The sequence below is a fragment of the Manis pentadactyla genome, chromosome 4 (assembly GCF_030020395.1).
Source record: "Manis pentadactyla isolate mManPen7 chromosome 4, mManPen7.hap1, whole genome shotgun sequence".
In the NCBI taxonomy this organism is placed as follows: domain Eukaryota; kingdom Metazoa; phylum Chordata; class Mammalia; order Pholidota; family Manidae; genus Manis; species Manis pentadactyla.
The window spans coordinates 163,834,621-163,847,431 of NC_080022.1; the positions used below are offsets into that span (position 1 = coordinate 163,834,621).

The 12,811-nt window shown below is 46.3% G+C and overlaps 1 protein-coding gene across 1 annotated transcript in view; it reads left to right on the forward strand.

Moving 5' to 3' along the window:
• Positions 1–1,187: 1,187 nt before the first annotated feature.
• CA10 (carbonic anhydrase 10) overlaps positions 1,188–12,811 on the forward strand; it is a 454,967-nt gene continuing 443,343 nt past the window's right edge. The window contains exon 1 of the mRNA XM_036879814.2: positions 1,188–1,917. Within this exon, the coding sequence (XP_036735709.1) occupies positions 1,857–1,917 (61 nt within the window). The 5' untranslated portion in view covers positions 1,188–1,856. The remainder of the gene's footprint in view (positions 1,918–12,811) is intronic.

Below are 12,811 nucleotides of genomic sequence, written 5' to 3' on the forward strand. Positions count from 1 at the left end.
GCGGGCCGGCGGGCTCGGGCGGCGGCCGGTGGCGGGGGTGCTCCCGCCGCCCCCTCCTCCCCTGGGGCCTCGGCCGCCGCGCTGGGCGTGCGCGCGCGCGGCTTGGGTAGGAAATTCTTCAGTGGAAGCTGCTGAGTGCCGCTGGCGCGGAGTATTCTGGAGCCCAGCAAAAGCCTCCGAAGCACTTGAGCTTCCCGAAAGAAAAACAGAATAAAAGAAACAAAACCCCCTAAAGCCAGGGTTTCCTCCCGGAGCTGGGCAGAGGCGCAGCTGGCGGCAGCTCTGCTCGCACCCGGACTTGGAAAGACTGTTCCGCCGTGAGGGAGGAGGGAGGTCAGGGACTTGGGAGGCAAGAGTTGCACCTGGTCTAGGAACCTGCAGAGAGAACTCTGGGGTAAGTAGTGTTCTGGCAACCGAGCGGAAAGGGGGAAGGAGGAGGGGGGCAGGAGAGGGACGTGGGGGAGAGGGCAGGGAATGAATTATGCAAAAAAAAAAAAAATCCCCAATATTCCGCTGCGGAGGGAGAGCGCCGCACAGCACTCGCTGGCTGAGTCCCGCCCGGGTCTCCCGCGCCGCACTGGCTGGCGCGAAGTTCTTTTTAAGGAGAGGAGAAACTCCCCAAATCCCGGAGGGTGACCGAGGCAGCCGGGGCGGGGCGGAGTGAGGAGTCGGAGCCCGGGGCTGGGGCCCGGCGCCTGCCGCTGGGGCGGGAGCTCCGACGCCCAGCGCCTCCTGCTCATGGCCGCGTTCAGCCTCGCCTCCCCACCCCGGCCTCCGGCCTCCGCCCCCGAGCTCCGGGCGGCGGGGCCCACGCGGGGCCCCGGGCGGCGGCGAGGACGTTCACCTGGCCGAGCCGCCCCTCCTCCCGCTCCCGCCCGCCCCCCCCCCCACACCGGGCGGCGTCGGGATCCGTAGGCGAGGAAATAACGACCCCTGCAGTTGCATTGCGGAAAATCGCGGCGGCGGCGCTAGTTGCGGACGATGGGAGCGAGGCAACTGGGGGTTCTGGGGAGCCCAAGAACCTAGCAGAGGAGCGGAAAGCGCGCGCGCGCGCGACGTGGCGAGCCCGCGGGCCTCCGATGCGCTCGGGTCCCCGGCTCCGCACCCCTGGCGCTCGGCGCCCGGGACGCGCCGCCCGAGCCGGGCTCGGACGCGGCGGGCTGTGCGCGGACGTGGGAGCAGGGAGGGTCGGCGAGGGAGCGGCGGCCGGCGGTTTCGGGCAATAATCCCTGCCTGTCTTTCTCTGTCTCTCTGTCTGCTGTGCCTGCTCCTGCCCCCGCCCCCCGGAAGCAGGACGAGAACGGCCCGGGAGCGGAGCTGCCAGCCTCTGACCATGCCCCGGTGAGCGGGGCGGACTTCGAGGGCAACTTGCCGCGGACTGCCTGGGCTTAGCCTGCGAACTGCGAGCCGCCGGGGCCCGGAACTGAGCGGCTCGGCCCGGCGGGGGGCTATCGTCTATGTCTTCTTGGGGCGCCCGGCCGACCGCGGTCTCGTTTCTGCAGGAGAAGCCCGGCGCTGGTGGCTTCAGGTGGCTGCCGCCGCCGCTAGTGCTGTTTCCGCCGCTCGTGCGAGGAGCAGGGACCGGCCAGCGGGGGGACCTCCGGGGCAGCGAGGCATCGGACATGTGTCAGCACATGTGGGGCGCATATCCGTCGAGCTCGAGGGGAGATTTGCCGGAACCATTCGAACTGCGATATTGATCTCGGGGGAGACTGTCCCTGGCCGGCTGTCGGGTGGGAGTGCGAGTGAGCGCTCGCTCGGAAGTGTGTGGTGCGTGTGTGTATGTGCCGTGTCGGGCTGCCCCCTGTCCCCCCTGTTTTCCCGTCGAGTGATGCACTTGGAATGAGAATCAGAGGATGGAAATAGTCTGGGAGGTGCTTTTTCTTCTTCAAGCCAATTTCATCGTCTGCATATCAGGTATGGGACGCGCGCGAGCCACGGGCTGTTTGGGGTACGTTGTGGTGTTTGGAATGCATAGGGTTTTGTTGTGTGTAGACAGTCCAGGAGCGTCGCGGGATGGGGAGGGGAGGGGATAGGGGCAGAGACCCTTTCAGCTCTGCGGGCTTGTTGCCTTCAGGATGAAAGACTAGGCACAAGGAGGTGTGTGTGTGGTGGGTGTTTGCTGTCTGGAGTCCTAGAACATAGAAGGGGTTTAGAATGAGAAAGAAGAGGCAGATAGATGGGTGTTGATTTTCAACTGCTTTCCTGGCTGAGAACTCTGGACCTGAAATCTGAGCCTTGGCAAACCCCAACCCCCACCCCCGGCTTTCAAAGTTCCCCAACTCGGTGGTTCCTGGATGGCAAAATGGACGCAGAGCCCTGCCATCTAGGCACTTTGAGAGACTGCAGGAGGCTGCAGGACTGAAGAATACCAGCAGGGACCAGAGGCATGTGGAGGTCCTCCTTGCCTTCCCCGGACACATCAGGACCCCTTGTGATGGTCTGAAACATACTAGCACACCAAATAAAAGCAACACCGATTTGAAACAACACTGTATCATCATAAATAGCACTTTACATCGTGGCCTTTCTTAATTCCCAGTGGCAAGGATGTGCTAGCTAGGACTCACTGGCCTCAGGCTGCTGTGGCAGCGTGTGGTTTCAGGAGCTAATGGGAAGCCAGGGTGATGAGGTGAATGAGGCAGGGCTTGTGCCAGCCTGTGCCTGTGTATCTGCGTGTTGGGAGGGATTCTGATTTCCAGGCAGTGTCTTTGTTGGTGTGGGGAGTTGGGGGTGTGGAGGGAAGCAGAGAGAAGGAGCCCCAGGATCAGCAGTATTCCCCAGTTCAGTGCCCACCTCAGGTCCCCTCACACCTGTCATTTAAGTGTCCAGGCAAAGGTCAGTTTGCAGTGTTCCCCTCTGCCTGCATTCCCTCTGCAGAACTGGGGACTCAGCCAACTTCCCATGAAGTCCCCAGGAGAGGCAAGCAGGAACCTTGCTGGTGAGCAGACACATTCCTGAGCAGCGTTGGGGTGGAGGGACATGTTTCCTGCATCTTCCTTCAGCCCAGCCAGTCCACTCCCTCTAAGCCAGATCTGATCCTAGATATTGCTGGATATTGAAAATCCTTGTCTGCACTTACCCGGGACCCAGTACTATTGAGTTTCAACATTCTCCTCATAGGGCAGGAATGGGGAACCTTTTATTCAAAATCATTCTCTTTGGAGCTTGGCCACCCTACGAAGAAATTTGCCTCTGTAATACTTTAGAGAAATGTTGTATACCTGGCAGACAACCAGAAGTGCCTGGGGCCACTCCAGATCCTCTAGAGGGAACTCTAAGAGGAAAAATTCCCAGGTAACTTGTAAAGGTTGATCAGTCATGTGTCCAGGATGGACTAGGTGGCCTCTCCCAAGGCCACATTTTACATCTTAACTCTTCTACATGTGTGTTTTAAATTCTCCTGTTCTATAATATTTCACTAGTTAGGAAACAGCCTTTCCTTGCATCTCTCCAGCATCATAAATAATTTGCAAATCAGACAAGCCACCTAAGTCCCTTTAAGATTTACAAAGGGTTAAAATTCATGGAGATTAAGATTGCTCCCCCACCAATCTTTGGTCCCCTGGTGGGGGGAAACAGCTGAGAATGGGTCTGTTCTTAGCCTCCAAAAGAGGCATTAGTGGGAGACTGTCACAGCTATACTTGATTTGGTGTATCAATAACTAAATTATATAAATAGAAGCAGTGGGAGGGGGTTATTTCCAACCCAGGAGGGGTGCGTGGAGTACGTGGCCTTTCACATGTATTTACTAAATAATCATCATCGCAATGTAATGAGAGGATCAAAGTGTGAGCAAAATTGCTAGCTATTAGCTAAACACAGAAAACTAGGTTAGCGTTCCAAATGCCTGGTTAGGATCTGCATTAATTTGCACTTTATAAAGACATTTAGGCAAGAGATGCAAGATTACGTACTCCACACTTACACATCCATAAACTTCATTTTAAAAGACCAGTCTTTCTCCAGGGCCAAGGTGGTCTCCTTCCTCCATAAGCAGAGTCGCTCATTCAGTGATATCCATGTATAGCACAATTCTGATTAGTAATATAATTATGACTCACAGTTGCCAGTTTGGGGGACATTTTTTTCCATCTGGCAGCCTTAAGAGGTATAGGAGTGCAGTGCACTAAGGTTGAGTAATTGTGGCTCAGGGAGAGTTTAGTGGGTCTTTCATTTCTGTTTCCATGATTTGCGGTTTTAATTTACTCATGACTGAGCTTTACCAAAAGGAACATAACCCGGAGATCATAAAACCTACTAAGTCTTAAATTAAAAAAGCAGAAAAAAATCAAAGTGCCCTTCTATCACCTTGGGATGCATTGCCCTGCCTAGTTAATAGGCCCTAATTTTTACTTAGTTACCATGTGTCCGTGGTCGATGCATTTGCTGGGTGGGCTTTTTTACTAGGGAATACCAGATGAGAAGAAGCCAGCAAAAGTCTGCCACGGGAACATTCTGCGGAAGGAAAATTTTGGTAGTACAGCTGACCTATAGAAGTTATAGCGACTGAATGTCACCTGATAGCGCTGGCGCTCAGGAACACTCTGGTGCCTGGGAGCTTACTGTTTTGTTAACCAAAGGTTCTTACGCTTCCCCCTCCCCACTCCCCAAATTAAATGTCAAGGAGTTTTCTCCTTGGGCTTCTGTGGATATATTGCTTAAACTAGAGAGACCTGGGTTTGATATGTTTGTTGGTTGGCTCTGCACGAATCGTATGGTTGTGGTAAAGCCGTCAGCAAATGGGACCGGGGATCTGCTTGGCCAGACTTCTCTGGCCAAGTAGCCTGTGTGCCTCGTGTTTGGGAAATTGGATCAATTTTGGCTCCAGAAGGACAACACAGCAAGGCTGAAGAGGGAGTTCTGTGACCTGGGGGGGGGGGGCGGTTTCTGTTCCACATTAGACTTAGATCTCATTTTACTGTGAGATCGAAATGCGAGGCAGCCAAGATCTGTGCAGACATGAGAGGGAGAGAGAGAACCAGGATGATTTTTCTCCCTGTGCTAGCAAGAGCACCATTCTTACAAAAGCAGCTCAGATCAGCGAGAATGAATGCTTAGCAGCCCCAGGAGAGAATTTCCTGGTTCAAAGACAGCTGCTGTCTGATTCAATTTACACATCGCATTCTACTTCCCTCTAGATAACTTTATTTATCAGCTTATTCATAATAAAAACAACAATAATGATTAGAATTATGTGGTGGTTTCACATGTATTACATAATATTGCACATATTTTAACTCATCTGTTCTTAGAATCTGTAGGGATGGTTATTTTATAGATGAGGCAACAAAAACCCAGAGATTCAGCTTGGATGATTCACATCCAGGTCGGAGTCAAAATTCAGTTTATTTTTTATGTTCTGTCTCAGGAGTGCTTTTAAATGTTTTTATTCAGTATTTTTCTTTTTAAGCCTCCAAATGAAAGAATAATTTGTGTTAACTGGACATAAGTCTTAACAAGTTTGGAACTAGACATTTAGGGAAATTGCAGTCTACAACTAGGATTAAGATAGCATTTGAGTTTTACGTGACTGTGCCAGTCAAACAGATGAAGCTGTTACTCAAGTTTGCCACCAGCAATTTATGATCAGCAATCCCAATAAGCAAGGAATATTTCATGCATTCTTTTCCTAATGTGAAAATTAATAATTTAACTTTGGCTTCATCATGTGTAGAAAGGGGATAATAGTACATATCCCATACATTTGTTACATGGATTAAATGAGATAATGTATTCAATGATTTTCACTTAGCACAGTGTCTGAGGCATAGTAAGCTTGCAAATACAATTATTTTTTCCTACAAACCTGGCATTGTGCAGGTTTGTGGGGCCATGACAGATTAGAGCCTTTACCTTTCTTTCCTTCAACTTGTTTAAAAGCAAAAAGAAAATCATCAGCAAGTACATTTTATGACACTGAGCACCATTCCTACTTTCCAGAGGACCTTGGCATAACAACTTTGAAATGTCTCTTAATTTTCTTTCTCACATAAATGAAACTGGTAGCATTAGGCTTTGGTGTAGAGTCATGAGTGTGACCCACTTTACCCTTCATGAGGCTTAAGAAGTTTAGTAAATCACCTGGGAACAAGGTAGTGTTTGATACTTCAGGCAGCAACAGAATTCTCCTTTTCCTGCTGACGTATCATAACTCGGTATAAACCCAACTTGAAAGGGCTTCCAAAATGGCAAAACTGTATGTGCTGTCAATATGGCCTAAAATAGAACATTCCATTAAAAAAAAGAGAGCCCCATCCCAACAGAGAATACTTGTCTGATGATCTTCTTGGCGATATGGTTTCTGTAAATCCAGTTTCCCGTGGGATGCCATGTAGCCCAGGCACTGTGAAGCTGTCGTCCTGGTGAGGCGCTTCCTCTCTGTGAGACAGGAGTCTTCCTGAGTAGTGTAAAATCCCAGGGAAAAGAGGAATGTCAACGTGGAGGAGTGTGCTTTCTTGGGTGGGAAGAGGTTTGATTGCCATCCTAGGCAGTGAGTGCCCTAACATCTCAGCTTTTCGCCTTAATTAAGCATTACGTATTTGGGCCTGGAATTATGGGTCAGGAGGAGAACCAGGCGAAATAGCAAGCCACTGTGGAAAGAACGTGGAAGTTAGAAGACTCGCCCTGCGATCCATCTCTTCCTGAATTACCTATCTGGCTGGGCAATTCCCTTACCTCTTAGAGCCTCTGTATCCTCATTTGTAAAATAAGAATTACATCTCCCTTGCCTAATTCAAAGAACTGCTGAGGGAAACATCAGAGAGGGGTCCCAAATGTTCCTCATGTTACACAAATGTAAAGTATCTGTCTTTACTATGGGATGAAATGATCCATACTTAAGGTATAGTTATGAAATTGAAGTTGAGATACATATACATAATGTAGAATGATATGAAATAATAGGGAGAATAATTAATTGATAAGATATACAAGAAAACTAATGTGCAAAAATGTAGAATGATATAGATTAATAAGAATAATACTTAATTTTTGAGAATGGACATAAATGCAATATAGGAAAGAAGTCCGTCCATAAAGGAAAAGGAAGGTTAATTAGATAGATATTGGAGGTTTGGGTGGAAAGAGGGGACAACATCATCAAAACAAGAGGAGCAGGAGTGTGTGAGAGGTACAGTGACTGTCCCAGTTGGAAGAAAAGGTTCACTTTAGGAGATGCAGGGACGTTGGAGTGAGCCCACTTAGGTAGCTGTTGAATTGAGAAGATGGAGTGTCCTCATATACTTAAATTTCTTGGTGATTTTTTTTTTTATTATGAGTCTTTGCATGGATTCAATGGACTGAACTTGGTTAAAACTTGTTTGAAATTCTTACATTTCTTTGGATTTCAACTTTGTGTTGCATGTCTCTAACCACTGCTGTACTTTGCAAAGTCTGTAGCCTATTTGAGAACGTAAATCATCGACACTTCAGCTTTCTCATCTGTAAAATGGAGATGATACTTGCTTCCCAAGATGGCTGATCCTACAGGTAATTGTAAGGAACAAAGCACTGTTTGCAAAATGCCTGGAATGGAATACAGTGACTGCCTGACCATATTGCACATATCATATGAGCGTAAGCATGGGCTTTGGAACTAAGGTCGGCCTACCTTCAACAGTCACTCTCTGTGTGGCCTTGGAGAAGTTCTATAAATTCTCCGAGCCTCCGTAAGATCTGTACAATGAGGATTAGAGAGATTACACGAGATCCTGCCATAGTGAGTGACATGTCGCCATCTCTCAGTGAACTGGAGCTAGTCCCCTAAGTTCACCATTGTCATTATCAGCAATGATAATACTCACTGTTGACACTTTGGACCTCTTCTTGTCAATCCCGTGAATTTTTCACCCATTCATTTTGTATTCAGCAAAGTAGTATTGCCAGCTCACTATGTGCCAGGCAGGAGTCACAGAAAATGAGCAACACCTGGTCCTTGGTATTTACAAGATGGTACACGCTGTGTGACAGAGGTGTGTACAAAGTGCTGGGTGAGTATGAAGGAGGCGCCATTGACTTGGCTCTCCGTGGAGGCACATGGGGAAGGGTTTCCACTGAAGACATTTGAACTAGCCTGGAAAAATACATGAGATTTTGAAAGAACAGGAAAAAAAAATAGACATGCCATCAGGCAAGAATAGTAGGTTCACAGACAAGAAGGGATGAAAAACATAAAGTTCCCAAAGTAGACTTGATCTTTTTGATAAAAAGGTGGAGCCAAGTTGGAGATAAGGAATATGACATAATCAGGTTTATACACAATTTAATAAGATGGTTTTGTACTTTGACTGCAACAGACAGTAACATAGAAACCCAGCTCTTTGTCTTCTTGTCAACCTTTATTCTTGCTTGCAAAACCCATTAAAAAATACTTGGCCTCATAGGTTGATGAGGCCATTGTGGGACATTCTGAGTGACAGACTTAAAAAAAAAAAATAGGCAATTGCCCTATCTGTTAAAGACCTGATTTACCCCAATCCTTGGGATTTGATATTTTCATGGTAAGCAAATACAATTGTCTCCAATATTGCCCTTGAATAATAATAACAACAGTCGCAGCATCAACAATAACAATGTCTTTAACATTAGAAGGAGGCCAAGAGAAATGAATCATCCATACAAGCTTTTGCGTCGTGAAGATGAATTGTGTGCCAAGCCATAGATGTACTCGTTGACATGAAACAGATGCTGGAGGCATTGCAAAGCCTTTTAGAGCAGTTTTACCTTATTACGCTCTGCACAATTCTTATTTCCAATAGACTGCATGTTCACCTTGGAGAGTATACTTATGGCCCATTAAATTGTATATCCATTTTACCCTCTCAATGGCCCAGTTACTGTAGAGGGAGCATAGAGAGTGAAATGAAATGGATTCCTGTGTCCACATAACCAGTCAACATTGCTTGAGGGTGAGCTCTCCATAAGGTACTGGGGACCCAACAGGAATGAGGGAGACACTGACCTTTCCCTGCAGGAATTCACAGTCTAGTAAGAGACTGATTTTCAAAAGATTAGCAGTTAGAGCAGGATGTGATAAGTATTATGATGCAAAGGAATTCAGAGTGAGTAGAACAGAGATGTGACATCTGGCTCATTCTGGAGGTGGGAAGGGGTAGAGAAAGGAGGGTAAAGGAGTGTCAGAAGATGCTTGGGCTGAGTGTTGAAGGTTGGAAGATGTGGGCTGATTGACCAGGAGTGGTGTGATGGGGGATGGATGGTCACAGGGAAGAGCATCTGCAAAGACAGAAACACTAGATAAGGATGAAAGCTGGGGACTGTCAGGAGGTCAACAACTAGAGTGGGTGTGATGGATGAGGCAGAGATAGAAGTGTATTAAGGAGATATGATTCCAGTAATGGGAACACCTTGTGTATAATAATAGTAAAAACCACCCTGGTGCCTCTCTGTGCAGGAAAGGCATCCTTTTAAGACCCAAGAGTATGGGCCTAGTTTACATCTTTCTCTTCCTTGGGAGGAGACCAATCAGGGTAAAATCTCTTGGCTCTGGCCCAGTTATGCTTCATTTGGCCCAGATCACTAGTTGTTTTCCAGTGCCGTCTCTAGTTCCAGGTGGCTTCCCAGAAGCTTTTGAGATAACCCAGATATAGACTGTAAAACTTATCTCCTGACTTAGTTTGTCTCCATGAATTGGTACCATAGGGAAAAGAGCGAGGACCCTCTTGGCTGGCCCTGGATTTGGCAATGTACCAATTATCATCTTATTCTCTTTGATAATTGACTCCTAAAACTTTTTGTAATTTTTGTCTCGTGTAACCTTAGAACTTTAAAGGATTTCATTGATGCAGGGGTTGGGGTGGGGAGCTGAGGGTGGTGAGAAATGGTGTGGGATTGGCTTTATAACAAAGCCATAATTGCTGTTTATTAGTAAGTTTAGGCCGATAATGGGGAAGCCAGTGTTTGGGTTTGATTATATTTGCATTAAGGTGCCATCAGGATGGCGGCAAAAAGATTATCAGTGGTTGAGGGATGCCCTTCCCTTCTGAGCTGGGAGAGTGGGACTTTTGTCACCGTAAATGCAGAATTTAATCATTAACTTTGTCTGATACTTCATGCCCAGTGGCTGAAGGGACTGGCAGGAGGAAATGAAGCCTGTGACTTTCAGGTGAATTTTCCAGTGCCAAGTCCTGCTGGCTTCACAATACATTTGGCAGCAATGCCAGAGTCGGAATAAACACATTTACTGAAGGATATGAGTCAACATATTCCCCTTCCGCTGCCCCCTCTTCCTACCACACACAGCTCCCTTGTACTCTCACGGAAAACAATTTTGATGGCAGCACTTATTAGGTGAGCACAGGCCATTCTTCCTCTGCGAGGCTGGATAAATCAATTACCTTACAGGAGTCTTGAAATGAACAAATAAAGTGACATTCCTATGGAGGGGATATGCTCCCCACCCCCAGTGTTTAATGTGTTGGCTCATTCATTCACCAAGTGTTAATGATGCCTCCATTGAGGGAGGAACTGGACCAAACAGAATTAAAATGTAGTCAACAAAAACAGCAATGATCTTTGCATTATAGAAAGTATATTTGGTGATACAGAAATATTGTGGCTTTTTTTTTCCTCATTGCTGATCCCAGTGCCTGGTATTTAGTAGATGCTCAATAATAATGATTGGATATGTGCATAAATAACAAGGAATGATGTAGAGTGGTTTTCCTCCTTTTGCAGGAGAATGCAAGATGAGTTGAGGCTAGAGAGAGGGGTGATGAAGACATCTCTGTTAGCTGCCCTCTTGCTATTACCGTGTGGGGGTCTTTGAGTTTGCAGAGTCAGAGAGGACCAGAACTTCCCCAGGTAGCAATGTATTTGATAGCTTTCTGGTTCCTTCTCAGACACAACTCATGTCTGCCTTTGACAAATGAGTTGGGGCACTACAGTTGTTTGAAATGTATCTGGGCTCCTTTATGTTCTATGATACTACCCTGTAAGACTTGACTAGGATGATTAAGGATCAGTGGATGCGTTGTTGGCATTCCTTTTCCATGTCATCTCTGTTCCTTTTTACTGAGGATATGGTGTTTTCTTACTGGGTTCCAGCTTGTGAGAATCCAGCACTTGAGAATGCCCCTTAGTTAGCACTGAACTAGAATGCTGCAGAGGAAGAGCCACCCACCCTTTAGATTTGATGCAGAGCAATACAGGGAGTGATTCTGGTTTCTAAAGTGTTTTCAGTCTTATGTCCAGAAATGTTACTTTCTCCTCTGGTCCTTTTTCTTTTTTTTTAACTGTAACCCACTAGTTCTTCCCAAGGAGGAGAGTAAAGAAGCCTGGAAATTGAAAGGACATAGTGGATTTGCTATCTTGGCTATCAACCTGGAATCTCCTAGTGGATCTTTACAGCTGTGAGATGGTCAGTTGGATGGTTTATTGTTATTTATTTGCTTTAATTAATAAAACTACAGGAAAAAAATAAGGGGAGGTTATAGAAGAAAGGCCCATACTGTTCACTTCTCAGTAGATACGTGGAGATGATACTGATAGGAAGTGAGTCATTTATAATTGGAATAAACTTCTATTGATTCGGCTGGGTGTGAATAGAAATATGTCACTGGCTGTCTAAGTCTTGTAATACACCGTAATGAAGCCAGCTTTAAGTAGCAAAGCCCTGTAGAATGAAACATAAAGTAGTGAAGTCATTACTTTTTTTGTTACTGTAACGAGTTCCATCCCTGTTTATTCCACTGTGCTGAAGAAGTTCTTTGTGGTCTTTTAGCTTGTGTCTTTGAAGTGCTGTGGTGTAGTGGCTAAATGAGAGTCTTATGCAATTTTAAGTGCAAGAGTTGGTGCAGCCCTTTTTTTTTTTTTTCCTTCTCCTGCTTTTGGAACTACTGAAATTATAGCTTGACTGAGTCACATAAAGTCTTGTAATGTGCCATGTCTTAAGGTAGGACGTGTTGAACAAATTAGTGAACGAGAGTTTTGTTTACCCGGTTGCAGTTCAGGCTAATTGTGTGTTCAAATGAAATGCTCATCCTTGATCAGTGCCCCCTGGCAAGCTAGGGACTGTATATTCAAGTCTTTTAGTGTCATAAACATGACTGATGCTGGCACTCATTGAGCTCATTTTAATGCTGACTATAATACAACAACGGTATCAAAGAAAACTTAGAGAAATAAACTGATTCCTTATAGACTACATTTTTATTTACCGAAGTTTGCAGTTATAACTTGTTTCAATGTTAAGTCTTTGTACTTTTCTTAAAACTTTACATTATATCTTAAATGTCCCTCCCCTCTGCTTAGTAGTTGTGTTAGTTCAGGAAACCCCGTACTCGGGTGACAGATATACCACACCATCTCGGTGCCATTACACAAGAGAAGCTTACCACCTGCTCACGTCAATTGTCCATGAGTGTCAATGTGTGGGTGTATGTGTATGTTTGTGTAGGGATGAAAGGAAAGGAATCCTGTCTTTTCTAGTGGCTTAGGAGTCTCAAGGCTGATGGAAGCTCTGCTATCTTCAGATTCAGCTTCCAGTGTCCTGGGCATCAACATCAACGGGTACAGAAGAAGAGTGTGAAGGAGGATCATGAGGTGTTTATAGGCCAAGCAAGAAAGCTGTGTACATCACTTCTGGCCAGTCAAATGGCCACAAATTATTGCCCAGAACTTTGGAATTACAGGCTAGTCTTGTGCCCAGATGCAGAGGAAGATGGTTTGGTCAATAATTAGCTAGTATCTGCCACATTAATATTCATGACTTTCCTTGTAATTGTTCCGTGTAGTTTATTCATCTAAAATAACATGATTTATATTTATCTTTTTCCCTATTTCTGAGCATAC